Raw genomic sequence first — 13,657 nt, 5'->3', positions numbered from 1 at the left:
TGTGGCTGCAAGTTCTTTGACCAGTTAAGGCTGCCGGGGACAAGGAATTTTTCAGAGTGCAAGGAGAACCTGCTTTCCCCAGGACAGTGCCCAGCTATGGCTGTTGGGCTTTCTTCAGGAAGGGTCGGCTCACTGGTAAAAGTGAGGGCTATAAAATTTTGAATTGGCTGGCATTAATGAAGCCTGCAATTAGTTACTCATCACTGTAGTACTCTGTGAACACTTGAATATTTTAAATGACGTTGTTCGAATGAGTTGTTTTAAAAGAACATTCAGTGCCATCTAGTGGTTTTCACGGTGTAAATCAGGTACCAAATTTAACTGCTGAATTGAGTATTTTAAAGCGTTTATATTTAGAAGATGAAGCAGGTTTTGTTTTGCAAAATTTAATCTAGAGCTGTAAGCCCCAGGTACTACTGCAGTGCATTCATTATTTAGCTGAGCAGCCCCAAGGAAGCTGGCAGGGGCTGGTTGCCAGTGGCAAAGCAATCCCTCCAGTCAGAAATAGAGATGATATTCAGCAGAGAAGTTTTCTAGAAATGAGTTCTTCAGGAACAAATAAATCTTTACTGGCATACAGACTGGAATGATAATAAAATCAAAGACAGGATCCTGAGCTTGTGAAGCTCTGTAGGGAGGGACCAACATCAGCTAACTGGCTGCTCAACAGACCATCAGATGGAATCACTGAGGTTATAAATAGAGACTTCTAATAACCTTTGGCTGTTACACAAAGAACATCCAGCCTGGTTAATGACATCTTTCATGCTTCAAGAATTTTCTCTTGGCAGGGCTGTTACAGTAGCTGTCCAAAGATTTGTGATCAAATTTGTTTTGTGATCTCTTAGAAATGACAGCTTGAGACATTCAGATGAGCTCTGCAGTAGGTACTGGGTTTTGTTGGAGAGCATGAGAGGCCTCATCTAAACTGTGCTAATAAAAATTGGATTTATGTTTGGAGGCAAGATAGCTTTGAATGCTGTAAAAGCAATACAATTTAAACCTTGAACTGCTTGTTTGATTTTGGCATTTATTTACATCCATAACCTGAGTAAATCCAAGGAGCTGTGTGCCCACACAGCACAGATCCCCTTACTTTGTGGCTCTGCCTACAGCAAGGGGCACTGTCCTGGAGAGTAGGAGATGCAAATTTAATCTCAGTCCAGTGGCAGGGAGGCCATGGATCCCTGCAGCAGGGTGAGCACACAGCAGAGCTGACCTGCACACTTCAGTGCCTGTGAGGACAAACCACCTCCAATTCCCTCACACTTTCCATGGATAACAGCAAAGCTTCTGGCTGTGTCACCACCATCTGTTCTCTCCTTCAGTAAGGACAAGCCTGCTGCTTGGGCTGGAAAGTGGTCATTTGGGGGGCTCAGGACAGCTTTCCTCTCAATCACATCCTTGAAATGATTTCATTCATGGCTGCACAAGCAGTGCTGCTGCAAGCTGCATGATCTGGGGATGGTGTGGTGAGCTGGAGTGTTACTCAGCTCAGGTCAGTCTAAGCTGTCAGGAAATGGCATTTTAGTTCCTGACAAAATGTCTCAAATATTAAAAGGAGCCATTGGCGTGATGATTTTGTATCTGTGTATCTGATAAAAGGCAATCTTTGCACATCAGGGCTGGTTGTCTATTTGGAGATACCAACTACTAAAAATACTGAAATCCTGGTTTTAGTAAAGTGGTGTTTTGCTCTCTATTAGAGAGGAACCAGCAATTCACTAGCTGATAATTAGGTGAAGAGTTAACACTTTTCTTAAGATGCTTTGTTATGTTAAATCAAGCAGACTAGCGATTAAGAGCAGGGGGGTTACTCCTCTTTGGGTTTCCATGCTGCTGGAGCCTGAAACAGTTACACAGAAGAGTGAGGGTGAAGGGGAATCTTCACCATGCAAAAAGTGACAGGACCAGATCCAGATGCACTAAAATTTCCATTCCCTTTCCTATTCCTGTGCTGACAAAGCAAATTTCACAGAACAGTTCATCTTGTACTGAGGGACCATCTGTGGCAGAGCCCATAACTAAATGTTGATTGGTGCCTGTACTTTTTTTTTTATAGTTTGTGATGTGCAAGTGCTGAAGCTGTGTGGAACTTCAGCTTATTCTTTAATTGTAATATTCTTTACAGAAATGCATGAGTGTCAGCAGGCAGCCAGTATTTAACTCTGTGAAACAAAGTATTTTCCGTGAAAACAGGAGGGGGAGCTTTAACTGGTGTTAATTTTGTAACTGACTTTCATATTTGGTGCCATTTAGAGAACATTCAGACTGTTACCATGTATCTATGCTTTGACATGGCTTCCTTCATTTTTATAGATTTTTTTTTCTACTAAACCAGCATCTCATAGTGTCAGCACAACTCAGAATACCTGTTGCTAATGCAAACATTATGTTTGGATGTGTGAAAGCTGTTAATGCTTACATCTTGTTCACCAGACAGACTATAAAAAAGGTACCTCCTAGAAATCACATTTACTTACTCAGTAAGACTCCACATGAACAAGACCTTTGATGGAGTTTTGCCTTTCAGTATTTTGTGTCATTTTTCTGTGTAGTGTTTCATTGTGGATGAAAAGCCCCTGATTCTTCATTGTGGATGTAAGCCCCTGATTCTTCATGCCAGTTTTTCACTAAATAACTCTCAGTATTTTGGTAACTAGATTATTCTCTTATACTCAGACATGATCCCCATATGCTCTTACAGAATTACACTTGTATTACATAGGGGTGAAAGAATTGTTTTTCAAAACACTGGGAAAAGTTGGCAAAGGAAGCAACTCTTTGCCCCTAAATCCAACTATGGTAATATGGAGTTTTTTATGGATAGATACACTGGGGGAATAGATGGAATGACTGATACCAGGTTGTTCAGATAAAAATAAATGTTGACCAATGTATCACTCCAATACAGCAGATCATGAAGATTTGAAGGTACAGAATTATAAAAGCATAAAGTACACAGAGTAGTTAAATTATGGCTTAAAATAGTGCCAGTCTTCAACAAAAACATGTGCAGCATATGGCAAAAATACCAATTTTATAACAGGAAATATTAGCAGTATATAGGCCATCCAGTTAGAGGAGTGGTTACGCAAGCAAAAAGTATCTGCATGCAAAGCAAGGAAAATGGTGAATTAGGAAACTGATTTTTAAGGGCTGCTGTGAGGTACAGCCAAGGATTTTGCAGTGTGAAATTTGGTGTCTGACAGAGACTAATTGTGAAGGCCAGAAATATGTGGCAGATTTATTTTTCCAAAGGTTTTCGTGAGCTAGAATAAAAAATGATGAAAAAAACTGCAATGTTAGTTGATTTTTTTTTTTTTTTTTTTTTTAGAATTCCCTACAGTAAGATCCAGGCAGATAAAAGTAAGCTCATAACTGTGTAGGCTTGTTTACTTATTTCAGTTTCACCCCAGAGCTCCATTAAGGAAAAAGAAAAAGGCAAAATAGCAGTGCAATATGTTTGTTATATTTGTACATAGCTCACTAAGAGGGAATGTGTTATATTAAAACAGAGAGAGGAACATAAGGTGTCTGGTGACTGCTTTACCATAAACTGTATTTCTGTGGCATTATATTTCCATTTATTTCAGTGGTCCCAGTCTGCTGTACAAATGGTACAATAAAAGGAAGTATCTATTTGAAAATTAGTGCTTCTAGCCTTGGAAAATGACAGAGTGCAGTAAAATAAGGCCAGGCCTGATGAGATTAAAATGGGCTGTCATTGAACTGGCTTTAGGTGATGACAGAGGTTGTATTCCAATGCCCTTGGGATTTGTTGTTTGGCTTTTATTATTCTGATTAGGGCAGTGAACAGAGAGAGATTGCACAAAGATTTTCTTCATCTTATAATGAAGTCAAATAATTCTATGTGGATGGATGGATGGATGGATGGATGGATGGATGGATTGACTGATTTCCAGGCATGTGTTGTCAGGGAATCTGTGGAGGTGGAACATCCTCAAGGGTTAACATCAAAAATTCTGACATCTCTATTTTGTTTAATTCCTATAGTTGCAGCCCCTCTTCTGTACTTGAATGCACAAAGCTTTTTTTGAGACTGAAGTCCTTAGGGCCACAAAGATGATACAGGGGCTGGAGCACCTCTGCCACAAGGAGAGGCTGATGGAGCTGGGATTGTTCAACCTGAAGAGGACTCTGGGGGGACCTTAAAGCTGCCTTCCAATATCTGGAGGGAACCTACAGGAAGGCTGGAGAGGGAATTCTCATAAGAGTGGCTAGGACAAGGAGAAATGGTGTTAAACTGAAGGGGAATAGGCTTAGACTGGATCTTAGGAAGAAATTCTTTAGTATGAGGGTGGTGGGACTCTGGATCAGATTGTCCAGAGAAGCTGTGGATGCCCCCTCCCTGGAGGTGTTCCAGGCCAAGTTATCTGAGGCTTTGAGCAACCTGGTCTAGATGAGAGGTGTCCCTGCCCATGGCAGGGATGTTGGAGTAGATGATATTTAAGGTCCCTTTCAACCTAAGCCATTCTAGGATTCTGTGATGATTCTAGTTAAAGCAATGGGAAATCTATTGTGTTTTCTATCACCACCTCCCACAAAACAAAATTTAAGTTTAGGGTACACAAAATTAATAAAAATAAGTGGTACTTAACATTTCTGTAATGTGGAGTAGGAAGGCTTGCTTCCTGGTTTTCCTGATGGGAAGGCAGTCCTGGCCAGCCAGGCTTCTGAGCCTTTCCAGGATGCAGAGGCTGCCCCTGATAAGTTTCACTGACTTGCCTCTGCATGCAGAGTCATAAAAGCAGTGGACTTAGAAGACCTGTCTGATAAAGACAGTCTGCCCAAATATTAAAAAGAAATATCACTTGAATAATAGAAGCAATAGAGAAATCCAGCTCTCCCAGCATGCTTGAAAATATGTCAACAATTTAGATATGACCATGTACACTACAGCAAGAGTGGATCTGTGGAGAGAAATGCTGTACACTTTTGGGGGTTTTACTTCAAAGTTGCTCTAATGTTGTTCCACGGATGGACACTTTCATTGGAGAGAAATCCAGGTTGTGCACTCAAGACCTCTCTGGGAGGCAGAGCAAAGTGAGGCAGGAGGTGATGTTTGATCACTTGGCTTCAAAAGTGCACTTTAAACCCAAACTGGCACTCTCACATACACATCCACCCCAACCCCTTGATGTGAAATCACATAACAATAAGGAAATCTGCACTGTTTGCCCACAGATCACAATGAATTTTACAAATATGGCTGAAGATGCTTTTTGCTGCTTAAGAGAGATTATGACCTGCTGGTTCCCTTCCTTCCTTAGGAACTGAGAAGGGATCTCTTTACACAGCTGTAGCTCTTACCCAGAGTTACAAAGTATGTCACAGGCAGAGTAACCTGGCCCTTGATGCCTTTTCTTTTTTTTTACTACACTACAGCACTACAAACCTTAGCTTCCTTTCATTTTAATATGTATTTTTTTTCTATGTGTTTACCAACTTTTTTAACATCCCGGACAAGAAAAGAAACAAACCAAAAATCTTCCTGGTTGTTGGTGGTATGATCAAAACATGGTTTTGCTTGTGTACTGTAGATGCAAGTACTTGACAGAGGGAGCTCTCAGTCATGAGTCAAAGAACAAATCACCAAGAACAAAACCATCCTCACAGCCAATCTCATACCTGCTGGCTCCTGTCCTGCCCAGTCCTGGTAACTCTGGCTAGGGATCTGGGCTCACACATGGGAACATGAGCAATCCCTTTGATTTTATGCTGGCAAGTTCAGCTGTTGCAGCATCTTCTCCCACACAGTTGCCTTTCTTTATTGTATATTTAAAAAACGAGGGACTCCTGATGAAAACTCTTTAGCAGACAGGGCAAGGCATGGCACCTCTTTCCAGGATCCCAGTACTGACGACTTGATTCCAAAGGCTCGGTTTCCATCCTTCATCCCTGATGGACTAAACACTTTCTTCTTCTTTTGTGATGCTATAATCTGTTAGCAGAGTGACACTGATTTCTGAGCCGTGCATGCTGCTTGTGACTGACAGGGCTCTGGTAGGTGTGGTGCTCTGAGTGGCACTGGGAGGCTTTCTAGGAAATTTCAGCTTGCAGCAGGAGACTTGCTTCTTAAAATGCTGCCGGAAACTTTTACTCAGCCAATAAAGAGCAAAAGGATTGATGCAGGAATTGCTGAAGGCCAAGGCACGGGAAAAAATCGTGGCTATCAGATGAAAGGTGGAGGCATCTACAGAAGTGTGGTATGTAAAGGAACGGTATAGGTAGAGGATGTGGTTGGGCAACCAGCAAAAGGCAAACAAAGCAACAAGCACCAGCACTGTTTTTGCAACTCTCTTGCGGGATTCAATCTGCAAGAAAATAATGAATAAGGGGTATTAATAGCAATTAATAACACAGGTTTCTGTGGTCGGTGCTGATTTTCTAAGAGGGCTAAAAGTCTAAGTACACGACTGACCAAAAAAGGAAGAAAAAAAAAAAAAAGAGGACTAAAAGTCTAAGTACACTACTGACCAAAAAAAGAAAAAAAAAAAGAATCAACAGAAAAATAAATCTATTTCATATTTTTTTAACAATTTTTTTCCAGTGTGGAGCACATTCCTTTTCCACTATAGTTCAGTGGTAACCTCATTGAGACCAGGATTTAAAAGCACAATAATTAATGTGCCAGCTCACACACATGAGGTCTCAGTGTTTACAATTCAACATTTTAACTTCTGAGTTTTAATAGGGTCATAATAAAGCAAAACAAACCCCATTCCTCTTTAGGAAAGCCTGCACACTCATAATTGAGTTAATGAGTCACGAGTTGTGCTTAAGTGCATAGCTGAATTTCTATTGCTAATATGGGCTGAGTTTATGGAGCCCATATATTATTAATGCCCATAATATTAAGCTATTATCAGGTAAATTTTTGTACTCAAGATTTCAGACTAAATCAGCATGATAGATTTTGGAATACTGGACACTTGAGAGCTTCATCAGAGCTTACCTGCTTACGGGCATGACCATGTTCTTCTGCTGGCATGTTGGATGTGCTTTTATATAAAGTTCTGGCAATAAGAAAATAGTAGACAGAAATGACAGCTAAAGGTGCAATGTAGAACACTAAGAAGCAAACCAGGGAGTGAACTTCCTGCAGGATCTTCTCAGATACAGGATAGGGGGCACATGCCTCAAAAGTTACATTTTTCTCAGGATTGCTGAAAGAATAGAGATCTGAAAATACAGCCTCTGGGATAGCAAGTATCATGGAGATGATCCAAACAGAGCCAGCTTTACAGCAGGTCTTCAGGAGTGCATCAGAAGTCTGCAGTTCCAAGGGCTTAACGATGGCTCTGTACCTGAAACCAACCAACATCACCATCAGGATAGATCCAGAAATAATGCAAGCACTGGCAATGCAAACTTCTTGAGGAGAAAGCCATCTCTGCTCTAGCTTAACTAAGGATGGTAGAAGCATCTTGGTACTAGCTCTTTGTAATTAAGATGGAAATGTAAAAGTTAATTTTAAGCATATATTGTAATGATTTGGCAGGCAGGACTTGTCATTAAAGCCTTCCTAAGTAAAGATGCCTTCTACTGTTTGGATTAGGATCAGTAAGGGCAATCATCTCCTATTTTCATGATTCTCACTGATTTTTTGAGGAAATTATTATGCAAAACTAAAAAATGGTAGGGAACAGGTTAACTATTTTATAAATACACAAATGCAAGCACCTGCACCCCTCCTTCCTTCTGTGGTTTGGAGATCTCAGCTGAGTGCAATGATCTGACTCCAGTGCTCATTCATATTCATAAACCAGGAGCTATGATGTCTGTTGATTCATGGCAGTGATTCTGCAGCATGTGGACTGAGTCAGACATATGAGGAAAATCTGGGTAAATCTATAGAAACGTGAAAGGCAGCGTGGAAATGGGACATGGAAAAAGGACAAGTGCCACAAAGGGGGGTTAGGCATGGGAAACAATATATCCTGTCCCCAAAATATCAGGGACTCTCAATGCAGACAGAAGAGACCCTTCCAGGGGGCGCAAAAGAGGAAAAACAGTGAAAAAGGATTCTTTGCTTTCAGGCAAATTTAACTGGAAAACTGGACTGCTATTTATCAAATAAAGAAAATTTTGATTGACTTGAAGCTTTTCTAGCATATTGAAACATGCAACTCTGGCACTGTGCACATGGCTGATGTTCTGAGCTTTCTCAGTAATTTACCATACTCTGTAAAAATGCAGCATGGAGTATTTACCATAAAGAAAATACAAGAGTGTCTGAATCATAAAAGCATAGAATAACTGGGGTTAGAAGAAACCTTTAGAGGTCATCTAGTCTGTGATGGATTTTGGGTTGATGTCAAACAGGTTGAAGACCTTGGAGCTATGACAGCTATTTCAGTGAAAATATCAGCTTAATGTTCAACACTAGTAAAAAACCCACACCAAACCCTAAAAAAAAAAAAAACAAACAACAAAAACCCAAAACTTTAGGAATTATTAGGAAAGCCATGGAGAGCCAAAGAGACTTGTGCAATTATGTGTATCTGGGGTTCATTCAGCTCTTGAACATCTTGTGCTGCTCTGCACACCTTAACTCAGAAAACCCATCATAGTAAGGCTGGGCTATAATATGAATCTCCTGGAGAGATGGATAGGGATCACTCTCTCTTCTGGCACAAGAGACAGGGCCATCAAATAAAGGCACATGCAAAGCTAAAAAAGAATAATAGAATCATAGAATAGCTGGGGTTGGAAGAGACCTTAAAAATCATGCAGTTCCATGGGTAGGCACACGTCCCACCAGAGCAGGTTCCTCAAGTCCCCATCCAACCTGGCCTTCAGCACCTGAAGGGGCAGACACAACTGCCTTGGGCAACCTGTGCCAGTGCTCACCACCCTCAAATTAAAGAAAAAGGAGTTGTTTATGCAACAGGCAGTCAAAGTCATGGCTAAACAAGCTCAAGAGGAGGCTGAACAAGGATCAAGAAGAGAAATCCATTGAGCTTATTAAAAAGAGATGAACCACATGTGCTCAGGAGGTCATTGGAAGGCTTAGGGTGTAAGTGTAGTTAGATAGTGGTTCTTATTCTTCTTATGTATTTTTTCTTGTCCCTGTACTACCATTGCTGAAGGCTGGTATTGTCCTGTGTGGACCCTTGATCTGACCCAATGTGGCCATTCCTGGATTGACTGGTAATTTTTTTGGAGCAGAGTAGCAGTAGCATTGCTCGGGATTTAAAGTCTGGGCATGTGAAGTATTCAATACTACATAAACCCATGATTGCTGACATGCGAGATGAGAATCTTTTTATTTCTTAATAATTAAATTAATTTTGTCTTTTTCTGCTCCTTGACATGCTTAGGCTTGTTGCCCTGAAATCTGATCTTAGTTTTGTTCATTGAGGTACAAGGGGCAGAGAAAACTTCTCATTCAGCAGCTCTGGACACCAGTGAGATGGGGAGCACTGATCCCAACTTGCAGTGCTGGCACTGTAACCTGAGTTTAATTTCCTCTGGGCTAAAACTTCTCTGGAAAAGAGAAAATATTCGAGCTGTACCATACCATCTCAAACTAAGCACTAACCAAGCTAAAAACTACTGTATTATTGCAGTGCCCATCAAATTCTGATAGTCTGTTCTGTGTGTACTTTTTCCTATTTACCCCACATGTCAATCTTTTACATTCTGGGATTTTACAGGCTCACTAAGTGCATTTGCACAAAGGATTTCCACTCAGTCATTTTCGTAGGTTTATTTTTTGTCTTTCTTGACTACTTTAGTGCACCACTAGATAGCACCAATATCCTGTCCTTTCCCTGCCTTAAGCAATTTCCCTTTTCTGTGCAATTGAGAAAAAAACCTGCACTGTATTTCATGCCGATAAAAGGTCAAAAGACTTTCTCACTTCCCTCCATCAAAAAGAACTTCTCTAATTTTTCTAGCACATATTTTAAAATTAAGTGGGAGAGTGGATGGTCGTTTTGGGTTTATTTTTAGTTTTTTAAAACGTGCCGTTTAATATCGTGCAAAATTACCATTTCTGCTCTTTATTAATTTCCAACTTCACACCTACAATCTCTCCTGGCAAATCAGTCACATCAGACCCACCTGTCAGCACTGAGAACAGTCAGGGTAAACACTGATACTCCAACTGAGGTTAACTGGATAAAAGACAGCAGCTTGCACCCAATTCTTCCGAAGAGCCAGGTATCCACAATATAACGTGTTGCATCTACAGGCACACAAGTTAATAAAAGCAGTAAGTCTCCAAATGCCAGGCTGGTGATGAAGATGTTTGGAACCGTCTGCATTGATTTGATCTTGAAAAAGACTTTGATGAGTATAGCATTTCCAAGGAGCCCCACTGCAATGATCACAGCATATGTAACATAAATTGTGCACAGGATTTCTAATCCTGGAAAGGAGTCTTCGGTCCATTTTTCATTTGTTGTTTCATTATCAAGGCTTGATTTCAGTTCTGTACCATTTGTAGGTGCACACAAAGTCTGATTAGCTGAATGCAAGAATACTTGAGGCATTTCTTTAACTGTTTCTTCTCCCCAGGCTGGACATAAATTGATGAAAAAATTGTGTAATATTTAGCTTGCAGCATATCAGCAAGGTCAATAGGAAGGTACAGATTTGTGTCTGGAGTTTAGATCCCCGTTGCACATTAACTACTTTCATCCCCTTCTGGGTCTCAAAACATGCCTAGAAGAAATGCACACAGATCTTGTTCTGAACTGTGTAGGAGGTGGAGAATTTTTTTATTGGCTTTTCAGCTAGTGGAGCAGAGAGGGAGGAGGGAAAAAAAGAAAAGGGTTTTTTTTTTTAAAGATATTAGCTGAAATGATGTTTTGTTTCTTGGAGGTATCTGTCAAATAAATATTGTATTGTCATTGCTGTAGCATTAGGGCTTGCATATTAGTTAGTTATGTATTTTTTAATGTTTTTCAAAAATTCTAAAAAATTAAACAAAATTGAAACCTGGAATAGGTTTCTCAATAGTACAGGTAAGCAAAGAATATGCTAATTTAACACAAAATTCTACAGTGTACCTTGATGGCAGATAAAATATCTCAGAATGTAGATAGCAACTGCTGACAAAGCCATATAGAGAGCTTCTCTGTGCTCTGATTAGTCTATCACAGAAGTGCAGTGACCTTCCAAAAGGCAATATAAGATCAAAATTTATGGCCATGATCCTGCTAACACTTACATTAAAGCCCAGGTTTGTCCCTTGGAGCAGTTCCATTGCTATCAAAACCATAACTAGTGCTGAGGTTTGAACAGGTTTATAGATAGTTGCTGCACAGAAATTTGTTATCTTACAAGAATCCATCTATTTATTGGGTTTGGATGGCACAACTGATGAGTCAAATCTTTAGGGAAAAAAGTAACTTTTTATGATGCTATCTGATTAAACATGTTAGGACTGTAGGTTTTCTTATCTTTAATCAACAGTCAAATTTTAAACTCTGCTCTGTGCTGAACTCCTGATTAATTTTAAAGTAAACTGAGGTAGGAGGAACATGACCTATAGAGTTAAATCCTCTGAAATCGAGAATGCCAAGATCTAATTTCAAAATAGTGGAAGGAGACAAGGAGCTTTGTGCTTTGAAAATGAAGATCAGTAGGTGGAGTATTTTTTCCTCCAGATTGTTCTTCAGCTGTGAGGTTTGAGTGGAGAAGGTACCCTGCCCAAATCACAAAAGCAATCTTAGAGCCAGGTCTCTTCAGCTCAACAAACACAGACACACAAAATCAAAGTTGTTTGATTTACTTAAAAAGACTCCTCCAAGTACTACTCATGAAAAGTCTTAATTTTCCCTCTCCCAACCCCAATCCCTGCAAGCACAAGTATGGCAGAGATACCAGGTGCTGATGGATCAGATGGAAGATAAGTGCTGTGGCCGAGTGAAAGAAGGAGTCACTGATACAAAAAGGATGCATGGCTTGAAAATTCCAATGAAGTTTTTTGAAAGTGCTTTTAGAAGAGGAGTTCTTGTCACGACCAACCACAACATATCCTTTTATCCAAGGACAGTCCGTAGGCTGCTTCCAGATTTAGGAACCTTCGAGGATGCCCGATTATGTTGTCCACCCACACTGACACAGTACTGTGAATTATATTTAATATTGAGTTCAGCAACTGTAGCAGATTGTGACAGCTTAATGTCAGATAGTTACATAAATTGTTTGTCTTTTTTGTATAGGAGAAGCAGGGTGTCACCAAACATTGGGAATGAATTGCTCTCCACCAAGCAATGATACTTACGGGTGGCATCTGAATGAAGCATCAGGTGTTTCACTGAAGCTGGAATTTACCTGAAAGAAACTTGTAACTTGCCTTGAATCTCACTAGAAGTTGGTTGATGCACTGAAGTTCAGCCAGCAGTGTAGATCCCAATCTCTTACAGCCCCAGAGCTTTCAGAGCCATCCAGGAGATTCAGGCTGACAGTGTGAAACCTGAGGCTCAGTTTATTCTGTCACTTGATCATTTTGCTTAGATTGACAACCTGAACTGAGAGCCCTTTGTGTGAGACAGAATCCAGAGGACTGGAGACTCTTGAGCTATGAGATGCTCCCAGCAGTTGGTTTGGGATTCAGGCCTCAAGGGGAAGGTGTGAGACCTCCCAGCTCATATTTAAACCTCATGAGGACACCAACAGGTGCCAGAAACTAAAGCAACCCCAGAAAGTGTCAAAGGTTTAAAATCCTTTTACTCCTGATATTTCATGTGCTGTTTATTCCAGATGGGACCGTAATTCATATGTCTAACCCAGTCCCAGCAGCATGAAATTCTTGATCTTTTTCTTCTACTGTGAGATGGTATTTTTCCAGCTTTCTGCCTCATTGGGAGAATCTGGCAGGAGGAAGCTCCTTCACTTCTCACAGTTCCTCCTACAGCCCTTGTAGTACTGCAGGTTTTAGCTAGTTGGTCAGGTTCTCTTTATGGATCACAAGATAGTGTCACAGTCAATCATTAGGAGGTGAAATATCTTCTTTTGAGAAAGCATACAAAATAAAACTCCCTAGAACCAACAAAATCCTGAAGGACAACCAGTAAACATCAAATATGAAATTTGTTTCTGGGAGTAGAATTCCAGTGTTTCTGTTCATCAACTTTTTGTGCTCTTCATTAGCTTCATTGGCATAAACTAAGGAGGAGAAAACACTGTGTGGTTTTTACAGAATCTGATAGTTTTTGGTTGTGCAAATCAAGCTGAAAAGGAGGAGAATGGCATCTTTCTTCCAACCAGTAATGAGCTCCAAGGTGTTATTTTAGAGCTCTGTCTTCTGGTGAAGAGAAAACCAATTAGGGCAATTCTGGCTATTGTGTAACATACCAGAAAACATAAAATGTGCACAGAAAATAAGTGCTCCTTTTAAACTCCATGTTAAAAAAAAACCACCCAACCAAACAAGCTCTAAGTAAAATACTCAACAGTATATAACTTAGCTGTATTTTTAATGCAAATTTTCTATTTTAATGCAGTGTGACTGCTGACTTCAATGTGCTGCCTAGAGTCACCCACTCAGAAAAAGCTCTTTCAGAACCATTTGCTCTGCACGAAGCCAAAATATACAGAAAATGGCCAGAATCTTAATTTCCATTGAAGCAATGGATTTTTTTAACATCATAATGATTTTATGTAGCATATTTTTGTT

General features: G+C 40.2%; 2 protein-coding genes across 2 annotated transcripts in view; both read right to left on the bottom strand.

The window, feature by feature from the left end:
• The window catches only part of VGLL1 (vestigial like family member 1), a 33,633-nt gene extending 25,056 nt beyond the window's left edge, over nt 1-8,577 (bottom strand). Inside the window, exon 1 of the mRNA XM_071758175.1 lies at nt 8,574-8,577. The gene's annotated coding sequence lies outside the window, so the exon portion shown is untranslated. The remainder of the gene's footprint in view (nt 1-8,573) is intronic.
• On the bottom strand, nt 88-10,769 carry BRS3 (bombesin receptor subtype 3). Its single transcript, XM_071758172.1, has 3 exons — nt 10,093-10,769; nt 6,980-7,331; nt 88-6,338 (listed from the first exon to the last, which is right to left on the bottom strand). The coding sequence occupies exons 1-3, from the start codon at nt 10,521-10,523 to the stop codon at nt 5,931-5,933; spliced, it is 1,191 nt and encodes a 396-aa protein (XP_071614273.1). The 5' UTR covers nt 10,524-10,769; the 3' UTR covers nt 88-5,930.
• Nucleotides 10,770-13,657: the final 2,888 nt, after the last annotated feature.

The sequence above is a fragment of the Heliangelus exortis genome, chromosome 14 (genome assembly GCF_036169615.1).
Source record: "Heliangelus exortis chromosome 14, bHelExo1.hap1, whole genome shotgun sequence".
NCBI classification, from domain to species: Eukaryota; Metazoa; Chordata; class Aves; order Apodiformes; family Trochilidae; genus Heliangelus; species Heliangelus exortis.
This window is presented reverse-complemented; position numbering and strand designations above follow the sequence as displayed.